General features: G+C 34.8%; 1 protein-coding gene across 1 annotated transcript; it reads right to left on the minus strand.

The window, feature by feature from the left end:
- Positions 1 to 3,051: 3,051 nt before the first annotated feature.
- On the minus strand, positions 3,052 to 8,697 carry LOC140888601 (uncharacterized). The gene is made up of 8 exons (XM_073296295.1): positions 8,626 to 8,697; positions 7,699 to 7,761; positions 7,553 to 7,614; positions 7,391 to 7,448; positions 7,039 to 7,131; positions 6,409 to 6,464; positions 4,795 to 5,518; positions 3,052 to 4,737 (listed from the first exon to the last, which is right to left on the minus strand). Exons 1-8 carry the CDS (start codon positions 8,695 to 8,697, stop codon positions 3,052 to 3,054), a joined length of 2,814 nt encoding a protein of 937 aa, XP_073152396.1.
- Positions 8,698 to 16,237: the final 7,540 nt, after the last annotated feature.

Below are 16,237 nucleotides of genomic sequence, written 5' to 3' on the forward strand. Positions count from 1 at the left end.
AGAAGAAACTCAATGATGATTCAAAAGATAAGCCTGCTGCAGGCCTGTCCAAAGAGACCATGTTCTTCAAATCATACACAAATATATAAATATACATATAAAACTGGTGCTGGAACATTAATTATAGCAAAGTCACATGAAGTTTTTCACGCTGTTAATGATGTTAACTTCCTTTGCAAACAAATATTATAAATCTTTGCAAAGCCCATATATCCCATATTCATCAGTTCATATATATCATATATCATATGTATATCATGCATGCGCAGCAACTCATGATTATTAATTCTCTATATTTCAGAGCTAGCCACTCCACATGCACATATATACTCGAGCATGATCGAACAAGGATACATATATAAACATATAAATTTTGGTTATATCTTGTAACTATAGATTAAATCGTTATTCGCATTCAAATTATGATGTCTCCCGGTCTCTTCTTTCTGTGTATAAACACTTGTACATATACTTTTTGACCTTAAGCCTACACACATATTGACATGAAAAAGCTAATTCCCTTTATTTCCTAGGATACCAAATTCTTGTACATATCTTTTTTTAACAGTAACTTCATGTGGCGAGAAACAGTAACATACAATTTACAGTTCATCACACATTATCCATTTCAATTTATGTTAGAAAAATTAAGACTTTTATAATTAATGGGGTAGTTCAGCCTTTAAATCTCAGTATCCATCATGGTCTCTTTGTAATTCCTTTCTCTGTGGAAAAAGAGAAGGAAGACTGAAACTTCCCAAGTGTAGAACTAATCGTGGAACCAAAAATCATGGCAAGTTGGCAACAAATGCTTCTAACAGGTAGTGAAACTTCAACTATGAGGTGGGCTGCTGTGAGTGATCAGTGTCAAGTTTTTGGATTCTGTGGAAATATGGGGATATGCAGTTGCATTAATTAATTCAATGCATCCATGCATTATGATAGCTGTTGCATTATTCAAGACACAAAATACATGTGCATACCTATTCATAAACGTGTTCTTGTATACATTCTGTTAACTCTGAAAGAACCTCTTTAATTTCTTCTAACGAGTACTCACCTTTTGAGAACTGTCACATATATTATGTTAATAAAAAATCATATAACAATAACTTTTCAAATTTAAAACAATTTAGTTGTAATTATTTGAGTTAAGAAAGATTACTAATGATCGTAGTGAAACGTTCTCGATATTCTCAACTTCTTGAATAATTTGTCTCATATATCTCATCACATAAAGACCACATTGTTTTGCATCTGGCTGCCGAGGACCCTATGGTAGTAGAGAAAAATTTTTGGTGATAAATTTAGATATTTAAACATAATATATTAAACATGAATTATGCATACCTGTACTACTACCCACATAGCATTCTTTCTACCCTTACTTCCTTTGTTTGAGTTAAACAATCGCATGGCCCTTCAATATACTTGATATATGAGTTTATGTATGAGTGAAATAAATATTTGATAAAAATAAATAAATATAAACTCACATTTCCACTACATATTTTCAATCATCATCACGAATGCGGTGACTTAAGGAATCCAACACATAAATAACATCCTTGTATGGTTGAATAACAGTGAGAATCCAATGATAGCTACGCAAAAAAAACATAATTAGTGCTTCTAATTCAATAAATAATCAAAATAAAGAAGCCAAATTGATATTTAAATTTTTACTTACCCGATATTACATGGCGCCAAAACTAGTTTATCAACCGATGCACCACTCAGTCTATCTGCTAAAGCACTCGCCCTTTGGTTCAACCTTTCAAGCTTACTCTTTTTATCGTGTGTAGTTTCTACCATATCCGAGATTCTGTGTGGATTCACAAATCTGAATTTTCCTTCCTTGTTATCTCTAAACATTTTTTTGTAAAGATACCTTTCATTGTAAATATAATAAAATAAAAATGAATGTAAGCAAAAATATGAAGTTGATGTATTACTTAGCTTAAAACCAAAAAACTTACCATATATAGGCAATTACACAATTGCCTGATATTGGCCCAACATGATACAAACCATCAATGTCCTCACAGTGCAAAAGAATTACACAATCATCATCGAACACCTCACGATCTAAACGCAGTGATATAAATCTTTCTTCACCCAAAGCATGCTTGCTATAACAATACATCATATGTAGTGACATTGGGACAGAAGGTGACACAGCATGTTTCTCTTTGGGTGGTGTCAATTCCTTCTTTCGAGGCTTCTATTAATTGTAAATACATACAAGTTAGATAGGTTGAATAATGAATAAAGTTACAATATCACATATACCTTATCTTGCTCCACTATCAAGTGTTGTGGCCAAGCCACATGGGTTCCAAGAGCATCACCCACTACTTCACATTCATTTGCAATAGGAAATGGCAAAGGCGCTGATTTATCAACTACTACATCAATAGAGACTCGGTAGCAATTCTTTGGTAATGGAACCCCATGAAGCAACTTTTGAGGATCAACACAAATAATTGTACCATAAGCAACAATATTTGTGCTAGATTCCAAAGTTAATGCAGCTGATTTACCCTAAAAAAGACAAATAGACATGTCAATAAGTTTTATTACATCTATTTAATATGACTCAAACTACTGTCATACCTGTAAAGTATCGGCTTCGCTCAAAATCAGCACGTCTTCATAATCATTGTCTTCCATCTTGGCTTGGTTAACTTGATTTTTCACTGAGCAACTGCCTTTGTCATCCATTAAAATGTCGCGTGCACCCATGTTATGCATCATTTCCTCAAGTCTTTGTAAACGTGCACCATATATTATTTATGTGATAACTTATTATTTATGCACAGTCATGATAATAAATGTACGCCAATTGTGATAATTAATGAACTCACACGATCAAGCAACCAGGTACTAAACGTTCGGTTATGCTCATCCTGTAACCACCTCTTGGACTTAGCCCTTTGTGGAAATATTGCATTCAAATATGCCATGTGTTCCCTATTCAAATTATTATTAAGAGTAAGCTAACATGTAAATTTAAGAAAACTTAATGAACATATTAGTAAGTGGAAGAAATTACTCGATATAGCGATCAGTGTCAACATCATTTTCCAATACATAACGATGTGCTTGTTGCAACTCATCCTCAGTAATGGATTGCACAACTGCAGCCGACAAAGGTTTAGTAAGTTCTATTTGTCGATGACTTGTAGGGATCCCAATTGTGTGCAAACTACCAAGATAGTCTGAGCAAAATTCAATCGCCTCTTCAGCAATATAACATTCAGCCATGCAACCTTCTGGTCTATTGCGATTTTGCACATAACCTTTCAAAATATTCATGTATCTTTCAAAGGGATACATGTACCTATACCAAACTGGGCCACATAATTTCACCTCTCGCACAAGATGAACTGTTAAATGAATCATTATGTCAAAAAACGAAGGTGGAAAATACTTTTCAAGTAAACACAATATGATCACAATCTCTCTCTGCAGCTCATCCAACTTTGAGGGATCCATCACTTTATTACATAGCTCATTGAAGAAGAAGCACAAACGAGTGATAGAGTCTCTGACATGTTTGGGCAAGACACCACGTATGGCCACTGGAAGTAATTGCTGCATTAAAGTGTGGTAGTCGTGTGACTTAAGGCCAACAAGTTTCAAGTCCTTCATCGAAACAAAGTTTTTAACGTTGGATGAGTAACATGTAGGTAATTGCATTCCAGACAAAGAATTCAAAATCTTTCTTTTCTCATCTTTTGTAAGTGTATAACATGCTGCTGGCAGAAAAGATTTCTTCTCCCCCATCACTGGAGCCAAATCTGTCCTCAAATTCATTTCAGCAAGGTCTAATCTAGCTGCAATTTCATCCTTTGTTTTTCTCGGAATGTCAAGCAACGTACCGAGAAGACTTTCACAGACGTTCTTTTCTATATGCTTCACATCAAGAACATGTCTAACATATAGATGTTTCCAATACTCAAGTTCAAAGAAAATTGATTTTTTTTTTAAGGATGGTTTTACATCATCCTTCGTGGACTGAATCTTCTTTCTCATTTTCCCCCAATGACAATGAATTCCATCGAATTTTTTTAACACTTCATCGCCACTCAATGGTTTGGGTGCAGGGTTGAACTCTTGGTCCCTATTAAATGCCTTTCTTTGCCTTTGATAAGGATGATTTGCAGGTAGAAACCTTCTATGGCCTGTGTACGACATTTTCCTGCTATGTTTCAACCTTGTTGAATATGTTTCTTCACCACAAATCGGACATGCGTGATATCCTTTCACAATACATCCTGACATGTTTCCATATGCAGGAAAGTCATTGATGGTCCACAGCAAGACAGCTCTGAGCGAGAAGGTTTCTTGTCTATATGCATCATATGCTTCAACACCTGTATCCCATAGGAATTTCAAGTCATTGATTAGAGGTGCTAAGTAAACATCGATATCATTTCCTAGTTGTTTGGGACCAGAAATCAACATTGTGAGCATCATAAATTTTCTCTTCATACACAACCACGGGGGAAGATTGTAAGTGATCATTAAAACTGGCCAACAACTATATGTAGAACTCATCATACCATGGGGATTGATCCCGTCAGTTGAAATGGTCAATCTAAGATTTCTTGAATCGGCAGCAAAATTTGGCCACTTGTGATCTACTAATTTCCAAGAAGGTGCATCAGCTGGATGGCGTAAGTATCCATCATTAAGTCTTTTATCAGCATGCCAAGTCAGCTCCTTGGAAAACTACTTATTCCGAAACATTCGTACAAATCTCGGAATTGGAGGGAAGTACCATAGAACCTTTGCAGGAACTCCTTCCTTTATCGTATCTTTTTGGCCCATATTCCACCTTGACATCCCACAAGTAGGACAACTGTTCATATCCTCATACTCCTTCCGGTATAAGATGCAATCATTAGGGCAAGCATGGATTTTCTCATAAGTAATCCCTAATGCACACGAGCTTTTCTTTGCATCGTAGAAAGATAAAGGCAATTCGTTGTTATCTGGAAGCATTTCTCCTAACAAATTGAGTAGGTCGGTGCAACTTTTGTCACTCCAACTATATTTGGCTTTCAAGTTGAATAATTTTACAACTGCAGATAACCTTGTAAATTTACTGCATCCAGGATATAAAGGTTTCTTAGCATCTTCAAGTATATTTTTGAATGTGGTTGGATTCTCAGCATAACTATCAAATGCAGCATGTACCATATCTATTGGTTCCTCGGCGTCAAACTTTGGTACATCTTCCCTTTCTTGATCACGATCATTATTTGAGTTCTTCATCGCAGACCTTTCACCATGCCATATCCAAGTACGATATGTCAAATCTATACCATTAGAATACATGTGTGCCCTTATAGTCTCTACCTTTTTATTCTTCAGATTACCACATTTTGTACATGGACAAGATATTGCTTCCCGATCCTCGGCATTTTTTATTGCAAATTTTAAGAAAAACTCTACTCCATGCTCATATTCACTTGATAACCGAAACTTTGACATCCATTCTTTGTTCATTCTTTTAGTAAGTAACACTGTAGAGAATAAAATATATAATGTTAATATGTATATTTTCAAGCTGATGATAACCAAGACTTTGACATCCACTCTCTGTCCATTCTTTTAGTAAGTAACACTATAGAGAATAAAATATATAATGTTAATATGTATATTTTCAAGCTGATGATAATCAACATCGATATTTGATTATGTTCAAAAGAAAAACATTTTAGTACTCTTTAAAACATCTTAAAGAGCTTTAGTATTTTCTGATTCTGATTTTTATACATATCATTGGCAATTTCAGGGAACGCACAACAAATAATCCATCTTCTATTTCACTAATTGAGCAGCATATTCATTTAAATAGAAAACAAATAATTGCATAGGTTACTACAAGTAGAATAAATCAAGGCTCTGTCAATCATTTGGAAACAAGATTACAATTTATAGCCTACACGTTTCTAACAAATTTAAGGACTGATTCAATACAGCTATCATCCTGAAATGGACAGAAAATAAAAAATAAAGATAACTTTGGGAGTGATACTTGTTAGTGATTTCTACTAATCGACATCTTGACAACTCACAGCTGGTAAAGTAATGTATATCGAGCATATTCTCTGTTAAATCCAAGCAAACCATTAAATAATATACAGTGACCAGCCTCGAAACTTGAACATAAAAATTTTAACTTTGTGGAAATCATTTAACATTATCCATGCTTTGAGAAAACTATGCACAATGCATTTACCAATCAGTGATCACTGAGGAATACTGGACCCTTGAACTACTAAACACATAAGCTAGAGCTAGACTTGTTTTTAAAGCAAGGAAGACACAGTAAAAAAATTATCTGAATTAATACCTTATGAATAAAATAAGGAAACCAAAATTATTTATACGAACCTTCTATCAAGTCTCCTGTAAACAATGTAAAATGAGGCTGCACGCAGTTCCAAAACCTGGAAAGAAAGTTACATATTTTCATCTGTAACAATGTGTTACGGTTCCTAGATCACACAAGTAAGAATTATTTCATATATACCAACATTAATCAATCAAAGAGTAGCTAGACAGAAAAAAAAATGAAATGATTTTCAATAAAATCGTGCTGATCTAAAGTGTGAATGAACCACATGGATCTATCTACAAGATTATTGTCATTAAGAACTGATCACTAGCTCGTGCTTTCTTGTTACTTGTTCGATCAGCTTCTTTGAGAATCATTTGCAATAAAACCAATATAATACACAAGTAACGTAAATTAATAATACGAAAAAAAAATTTAATTTTTCAGAAGTTGTTTTCAAACTTAAAGAAAGCAGACAATGAAATTGGAATTTAAAATCTGGTCTCATTTTTCAGAAGAAGTTGTTTTAAAACTGACGGTGATTTCCCTTTATTTGTAAGGTTAATCATTTATACAATCAGAAGAAAAATTTACATACTGGAAATCATTAAATCCCTCTTAACCTCGAAACCTACTGAAAAAATTACTTAAAACCCAGCAAGAATTAGCGTGGGAAATGGGTTAACCTTAAACACAATCAAACCAAAGCGGCTGTACAAATCCAACTTCAGAACTGAACCGACAACAGTCAAGAACGCAAAGATAAACCAAGAAAAACACTGGATTCACATAAAATATAGCTCAATGCTTTAAATTGTTGAACAGGACTAAGAACAACCAATCAAATAACAAAAAAACCCAAAAAAAACTATCAAACATAAATCAATAAAGCTTAATTCTTTCACCGTAGGAGGAATAAAAACATACCAAGCAGGAGGAGATAGTTTGGGGAAAGAACGATTGAACTTGAAGGGTGGAATAGTGGAATTTAGAGGGAATGGATGTGGTTTGGAATTGTCCAGTAGCTTATTTTCAAACGATACGCATCAAAAACTTCTCCTTTTCAAATAGAGCTAAAAGAATTCTTGCTTTGACTCTGCAATACAACAAGTGACAGATCATTGTCGATGGGGAATTATGCCTCAATTGCTTAGTTATGTAGTTGCAATCTAAATTTTGTTCATATTTACCATTTGTTACAGAAGGAGATACAGAAGGCTCTGGCAGCGGCATGAGTAACCCCAGATGTATATTATCCAGTCCTAATAAAGAAGAAATCGAGAAGACGAAGATTATGTAAGAACTTATAAATAACATGTAAGCATAAAACAGTACTAGTTAATGACCTGTGCATCAAACATGTTCATGTACTTGATGTCGGTTCCTCCATCCACACGTCCCGAATTTGGCTGGAACAAACAGAAGGCTACAGTTAACTAAGATCCACGAACCGATTGAACTCAAGCTTGTAAAAATTGGGACATCTATATATAGTTTTATGTTGAAAAAAAAAAGCCAAGTGGTTCGTCCCATATGCTTGGCCAATGGCCAAAAAAGAGTAGAAATTCAATGACCAAAGTTTTGACAGATCCAATCAATATTAAAACGTCGATCTCGTGAACAATCAACCAAATTAAAAATCTCTCTGTAAAAGAATTTTTTCCACATTAAAAATTATTGTCAAATATATTTCCAAATCAGTAGCATTAAAAAACATATAAAAAGTTATTCTTCGACGACCAAATCACATAGACAAAGCATGAAACAGAGTAGGCAATCCAGATGCACATAGATGCAAAACGACACAAATAACACGTAGCTCCCATTGATCAGAATTAACATAGCCAGCCAGATGGTTTGCTTAATATACATATCATTGATAAAATAAAAGTAGAAATTCATGTACGAAATACCAAAAACCAGGTTTGATTTTGTGTATTGGGACAAAAATAGTATAAATATGTCTAATACTCTAATTGTCTATAAAGAGAAAACAGAGATAAGGTAATATTACAAAAATAAAACCTGAATGATAATAATACAGGAGAAAATTGTTACCAAAAAATCTGCTTATATTAACTAAATAGTATAATAGACGTCTTGACTAATAGGCATCGTCTAGCTTCTTATCCACCATAACTTGACTAATAGTTGGTAACAATCAATAGCATAGAACTACAAAAATGGTGTTAAATCTTTTAAATGTTACTACTTAAATAGAAAGGTGATGCATCCATTCAAGCTTTAATTTTGCCATTTCCATTCGAAACGACCTCTGCCTTCAACCTTTTACCATCTCCTTCATTCTGCACACCCACGCAATGAAAATAATGGGCTAATTTCATTTCAACAATTGAAGCAAGTATATCACATTACCCTGGAAGTTGCAGCTACATACATAATTAAAAATTATATATTACAATATACATCACAAATATAAATTAATATTTAATTTGTGAACTCAGAAATATTAATTATATATCGACCAAAACGTTGATTTGAACAAAAGTTTGGATTCAAGCACATTTTCCAAACTACCGAGTTGAAAATGGAGAAGCTCTGCATTTATTTCAATAATCAATTCATTATTTTTTTTTATGCTCAATATAACGGCCAAGTAAATTGATTTTCTCTGGTAATGATAACTTGAACTCATAAAAGCTTAAATTTCACTACCAAACATATAAATAAAATAATGGTACCAAATTGTCTCCCTCGCTGTTACTGGTGGACTGTAAACACCCACTGAAAACCCTAAAGAACTTGTCGCAAATCCTTTTAAGTTTATTTTTTCAATCGTGACAGGCAACTACAAGAGCTACAAGAAGTCAATATTTTCCCGGTATTCACCTGTAGTGTCGTTCGATGAGAGCGTAGCAGCAGATGCGAGGTGGGCTTCCCGACGGCTCGAGTGAGAATAGCAGTTGCGAGATGGGTTTGTGTTTGATCTTGTCCTTCACCGCCTTCTTCCTCCTGCCACCTTCCCCGTCGTCCTCAGAAGACCGCCATACGTTATATTTTAAAGATGAAATCAGTACGGAGCTACAGGAGAAAAAATACTGAAAGAGAGAAGAAGGAGAGAAAGGGATCGGATGGAGCTACAGGAGCTGCCGGAGCTGCCGGATCGGCGGTGTTGGGGAGTGTCGATGTTGGGGAGCGTCGGCGTTGAAAGAAGGAGAGAAAGGGATCGGATAGAGAAGAAATCGAGAAGGGGGAGAAGTAATCGAGAAGCTAGGGGTCTGATTTGGGGATTTGGGTAATATTATTTTTTCATGTTTTATTTTAAATAAAAATAATATATTTTCTACAACACTTTTTAAAAAGTGTTGTGCTACATGGAGAAAAAAACGCTAATAGACAACACTTTTAAAAGCGTTGTCTTTAACCCCAAAAAAACGCTGAATGACAACGCTTTTTAAAAAAAGTGTTGTCTTTGATTAATAAAAAACATATAACCACAATGCTTTTCACTAAAAGCGTTGTCTTTTAAAAAAAAACAACATTTTTCACTAAAAGCGTTGTCTTTTAAGTGTTGTGATTATGCATTTTTCTTGTAGTGAAATGATTTCTAACTCCCAATTTTTAGAGATTACCCCAGATTCCTCTAAACTCTCCGGAGATCTTAGAGAAATTCAAAAGACGGTACAATATTACAACAATCATTTGTATAAAATACCTCGGCAAATTGATGAAATCCTTAAGAAACAAGAAGAAATTCTTGGAACTCTAAAAGATCTTCAAAATAAAATCATAAATCTAGAACACACTTCGGGTTCTAGAAAAGGAAATACAGGAGGAATGTTACCACTCTCATTTGGTACCGAACTTTGTTACATCAGAAAGATAAAACCAAAAAGGTTCAAAAACCTTTAACCAATGATGAAATGATGATTAATCTTATAAAAGTAGTATTAGAGAAAAACACTATCTGATGACTACTTTAGAAAGATTAAATCTCGAGGATCTACAAGATCTTGCAGATTCTTTTGTGAATCTCAAAGTAGTAGATCTAAAAATAAATTTTCCTGAGGGTGAACAACCCATAGGGAATCCCCCAAGATATGTGGTTAAAACAGAAGAACCACATAGTGAGTTCCAGGTTGGAGAAAATTCACATCCAGCAGGGACCAGATCAAGAAGGAGTAAAATCTCACTCCATCAAACTCCTTACGGAAAAACTGTTTTAGATCCAATACATCCTTACGGGGTTATGTTAAACCTTGATGTTTTGGACTTCAAAAATAGAGAAGATCTTATAAATGATTGGACGTCAGCTACGAGAATAGCAGCAGGGACATTAGATCTCAATAAAGAAGAATTCATTAAACTTCTAGAAATGAGTCTAATGGGATCTGTTAAGATCGCGTGGGAGATGACTATGCTAGAAACTAAGGAATCAATCTTAGCAGGAGAATCCCTCAGCGAGATTGGAGAAAGAATGGCCACCCTATTTAAAGCACAATTCATAGGGGTAGATTATTTCAATAATCAAGATACAGAGAAAAAGAGAAGATATACTCAAGCTCTTTATAGCCTCGAATTACATGATATCTGTTTAGTTGATGAATACATTATGTTATTCACTAAATACAGATGGAATTCGGGATTCGAGGAAAATATAGCTATTCAGCTATTTTTCGCAAAAATTCCAAGTCCCTGGAGAGAAATGTTGATCAAAGAATATGTTCCAGGTAATCTTGATACATTGGCAAGACGTGCCTCCTTTTTGAAAGGAAAATTAGCAGAATGGTGCCATATAGCAATATTACAGAAGAACTACAAGAAAATAAGGGGTATAGATAAGCGTACACCTTTGTGTTGTAGAGAAAATGATCTTCCAATGATCATTGGAAACAGATCACAGGGATATAAAAGGAAGAAATTCAGAAATAATCCCTATAATAAAAGAATGAAAAGTTCTTGGAAACCAAGAACATTTTGGTCCAAACAAAATGCCAGATCCTATAGATCGGGTAGAAGAAGTGGACCTATAAGAACATCCCCAACAACAGGCTCATCACAAAGCAGGGGAAGAACACCATCAAGAAGAACTTTCAGAAGAACTCATACAAGAGCAAGTGAAAGTTTTAAGGATTGCAACTGCTGGAAATATGGAGCAAGAGGACATATATCTACAAATTGTCCAGAAAACGAGAAAAAAAAAAAGTTAAACTCTTTGAAGCAACACCAGATATGGATGATGCGGTCTTCTTTCAAGATCTAGTCCAAGTATATCAATTTGAGGATATCTCCTTAGATGAAAGCATATACGAAGAAAAGATATTGTTTAGTCGAGAAGTTTCTGAGGATGAATCAGAATCAGAATCAGAGTAAAGAAAAAGTGTTTCGGCATGAAACACATGAAAGTTTGGCTGGGTTCTTTAGTCAAACCATGATATCTCATAATATGGTCCAAATGATTATGAGAGAAAATCCAACATTACAAAAGTACCAAGGATTTTCAGCAGGACAAGTTGAAAGAGTCTTAGGAAACCTAGGGCTAAGACAAAGAAGACATAATTTGATTTATAAGATATCCAGAAGGGAAATGGCGATCCCTATGGAATTAACCAGTAATCAAATTGAGATGCAGTTAATTTCTTTTGAAAAAATTCGAGAGGAATTACAGAAATTAAAAGTAGAAGTAGCAAAGACAATGTCTTGGATTCATATTGGAGCAATCCAGATTATGATCAAAGCTAGCTACTTTTAAAAAGGGAATAGATTCACCCATAGATAACGTAGTATGCGATAAAACAATGGGGAATATACAAGATGCGGTTCTAGGAACTATCTTGGGAAATTTGTGTGCAGAAAAAATTGTGGGAGTTATTTATCCAAGAATAGCCTACAATTTAGTTGATAGAGATTTTAGTCGAGCCTTGACATTGCATCAAAACTTCAAGGAAAAAAGACTAATGAAAGAAGGTAATAGGCCATATTCTATTACGTATCAAATTTCATATGCTCTTTCTAATACTCACCATTCTGAATTATTTATTAGAAATGAGTTCATTGAAATTCCAGAGATCTTTGGGAAAGTTGCTCAAGCAATATACCCGAAAAGAATCGAGTCTCCTTTAATTCAGGAAACATACATTCAAATTCAAGACAGACCGGTTCTATACAAAGACCTTAAAATAGAACCCCGAAGGTTATTTTTCCAAGGAGACAGAATGACAAGCAAGAGATGGGACAAATCTCCTATAAAAGAAATTCCACTAGAAGAAAAAGAGTTTTCTATAATAGGAAAACTTAGATCTCCAGAACGATGGAAAGGAGTGAAAATAGTATTCGAAATTACAAGTTATCGGAACCAGTTCTCTTGTAACTCGATTTACTATTTGGAACAACAGGAAAAAGGAACTTACCAAGGAGTGATAAATATTGGAGAATTGGAAGTTCAAATCAGGGGAATTCCAGGAAAAGAAATGGATCAGCTCATTCTTGGTCTAGAATTTCTGGAGGACCATAAACCATGAAAACGCCTTGAAAAGGGAATAGAGTTCATGGCAAAAGAAAAGACTTGGAGGATTCAATAAGAATTCTACGAAATGGAAAACCAATAGAATTTGATAAGGGACAATCCCTTAATCAGATTCGAAAAATCTGTTCACAAACAGAGGAAGAAGCAACTGCTGAAATTAGTAAGTCATGAACATGATTTACTAGAACACATTGAAGAAGTAGAAACGTGTAACCATTCTCTACCTTCTGAGGCCTTAGAAAAACTAAAGGTAAATAGTCTTAATCAGATTACTAAATTACAACACAGCATGTTAAAAATGGCGGGGCCATTTAGTAATCCCTTTAAAAAATGACAACAAGTTCTTTCTCCATATACATTCCGATAGGGAGTTGTATGAACAATATAAGGCTGAGTACTTTGCAGCTTATATTGACTCAGGAGCAGGAATTTGTACAGCAAAAAAAGTAGTCTTCCCTGAAGAATGTGAAGAAGAATTGCCAAAAATTGCTGGACGAGATTTCTCTCGAAGAATTTTAATTCTTTGCAAAGGAATAAAACAAGCAGAGATCCTTATGGGAGGTGCAGGTCAAACACCTTGGTACAAGGTAAAAACACCACCAATCTATTTCCATGATACAGGAGCTGATATCCTGTTAGGAAATAACTTCTTACAAATGTTTAATAAGTATACACAAGACAATGAGTCAAGAAAACTTATGTTCACTACAATTTGTGATCATAAAATTATCGTTCAAAGACTCAAGGTTGCTTTTTATCGACAATTGCCGATAATATTTCGCAGCCAGCGTGGTGATAAAGGACAACTTTTTCACCCGAAAATGAAAGATCCAAGAAGGTTTGGAGAAACCATGTTGAAAATAACAACAGAACAAGAACTCCAAACAGAGGATATGGAGCTTCTCAAGGTAACTCTAAATCACAGAGATATAGAGTTAGAAAATAAGGTATCCCTTGAAGATGTCAAAAAGAGACTCAAATAAAGTTACAACGAGCATCCTTTGGCATCGTGGGATAGAAATCAACTCAAAGCCAGTCTTACTCTAAAGGAAGGCAAAGAGTATGAATTCGTCAGATATAAGCCTATCCCAATGAACATAACAGATCAAAAGGATATGAGAATGATTATCAAGGAACATTTGGACCTTGGTTTAATCAAATAAGGAGTTTCACCATATAGCAGCCCAGGTTTTCTGGTTAGAAATCATGGTGAAATAAAAAGAGGGAAATCCAGGCTAGTTATTAACTATCAAGGTATTAATAAAATCCTGGAGTTTGATAGGTACTTCATATCGAGTTGAGAACACCTAATTAGCTGTGTACGAAATGCTAGAGTGTTCTCAAAATTTGATTGTAAGTCTGGATTTTACCAGATTTGAATGGAAGAAGCCAGTAAGAAATTCACAGCCTTCTCTACTCCACAAGGACACTATATTTGGGAAGTTATGCCTATGGGATTGACTAATGCACCCCAGATATTTCAAAGAAAGATGGATAACCTTTTTAAAGATTATTTCAACTTTATGTTTGTTTATATTGATGATATTCTGATAGCATCAAAAAACATAGACGAACACATTAAACACTTAGAGATTTTCTCTAAAATTTGTAAACAAGAAGGACTGGTCTTATCTGAAAAGAAAGCAGTCATAGCAACAAGGAAAATTGAATTTCTTGGTATTGAGATTGATGAAACTGAAATAATTCTGCAACCCCATATTGTGGAAAAGGTAAAGAATTTTCCAGATAAACTCAAAGACGTAAAACAACTCCAGAGTTTTCTTGGAGTAGTTAATTTTGCAGGGATGTTCATTAACAACCTAGCAATGTATAGAAAGGTGTTCAGTCCTTTGTTAAAAAAGGATGCTAGGTTTATATGGACCGATGACCATATTAAAGGGGTAAACCAATTAAAAGAGATATGTAAGAATCTCCCAAGAATGGCTATACCCTTAGATGAAGATGATCTGGTATTATTTACGGATGCCAATGACGATTGGTGGGCAGCAGTCCTTACCAAGATCACTCCAGATGGGGAAATATCATGCAGATATTGTAGCGGTCTTTTTTCAGAATCAGAGGCCATCAGATGACATATCAACAAAAAGGAATTTTATGCAGTTAAAAGGGCTTTTGAAAAATAGCCATTATTTTTACTTGCTAAAAAATTCACTCTGAAGGTTGATAACACCCAGGTAAAAGCTTTCCTAAGAAATAAAATTGAATCTAAACCTGAGAAAGCTAGGTTATTAAGATGGCAAGCATTATGTCAAAATTATATTTTTGATATTGTTATTATTAAATCTCATGAAAATATTCTTGCAGATTTCTTAACAAGAGATGGAAGACAGTGACGTGGATTCCATCATGAAAATGCAGAGGTATCTCAGGGAACACCTTGGGTTGCTTCAAACCGAGTTCAACCAGTTAGCCATTAATGCTGAAATGGCCGGCAGGTTACAACAAGCTGATCGGATCAAAGTATCTAATCGAATTACATGATATATGCAAGCTCAAACACAACTATGGGTTGCTATTCAAGGGCCAATTGTGAAGGCTATAGAGAAACCATTGGTTTCTCATAAACAAGATATGATAAAACCATTGGTTTTACAAAAACAAGAAATACAACCACCGATTGGGAAACAAGATGTTGAGGAAGCTAAAACTCAAGAAACAAGTGCTAATCTATCATCAGCTTTTGATGATCTAGATGAAGCAACAATTGATGAGGATTCCTCATCAAGTCAACCCTCCGCCTCTGGGGTAAAAGATGAAGAGATCAATATTAGGTCCAACACTGACAAGGGCAAATCTAAGATCGATACTTACCCAACTATTATTTCTTCATTTCATGTTTATCAACAAAGGTGGGAGAAATTAAGTACAAGAAGTGAAATTAACCCTAACACTTGTAGGGCTGATGTGGCAGGGATATATCCAAGGGTTTGGCTAAAAAACAATGTCAATCCTAAGGATGTAAAGCTCTGGTATGAATTTGGAGCCTTGGCCTCAGTTTATACAACATCACCAAGCTTCCCGGAGATATCACAGTTACCGAAATGGATTCAGAAAGCAGTCCAAGAAACATGGGCAAATAACGACCATTTGTCCAGAGGAGATATGCTTGAGTTATACTTTTTTAGTGCAGCTCCGGAACCAACAGTGAAAAGATCACACGAACCCTTTCATTTCATCAAGCTAAGGAGACCTGATATAAATAGTCACAAATTTATCAAGGATCCTAAAACTGAAGAAATACCCTTAGTGTCCACTTTCGGGGAAAATGAGATCTCAACCAGAAGGGAATGGGGTATTTGGGTCTGTCTTACTGAGATGAAAAAAGTCAAGTTTCCATTTAAATTTTATCAGAATTCTGTGAATGGATCGTTCCTGTT

Source organism: Henckelia pumila, chromosome 3, assembly GCF_033568475.1.
Source record: "Henckelia pumila isolate YLH828 chromosome 3, ASM3356847v2, whole genome shotgun sequence".
NCBI classification, from domain to species: Eukaryota; Viridiplantae; Streptophyta; class Magnoliopsida; order Lamiales; family Gesneriaceae; genus Henckelia; species Henckelia pumila.

Bases quoted from the DNA above. Each gene is read 5' to 3' on its own strand.
- LOC140888601 (XM_073296295.1), bottom strand. From the start codon at position 8,697: ATGAAATTAGCCCATTATTTTCATTGCGTGGGTGTGCAGAATGAAGGA. The intron at 7,762-8,625 runs GTCGTTTCGAAT...TGTTTGTTCCAG, and splicing joins GTAAAAGGTTGAAGGCAGAG to CCAAATTCGGGACGTGTGGA. The intron at 4,738-4,794 runs GTTCTATGGTAC...CGGAATAAGTAG, and splicing joins AGGAAGGAGTTCCTGCAAAG to TTTTCCAAGGAGCTGACTTG.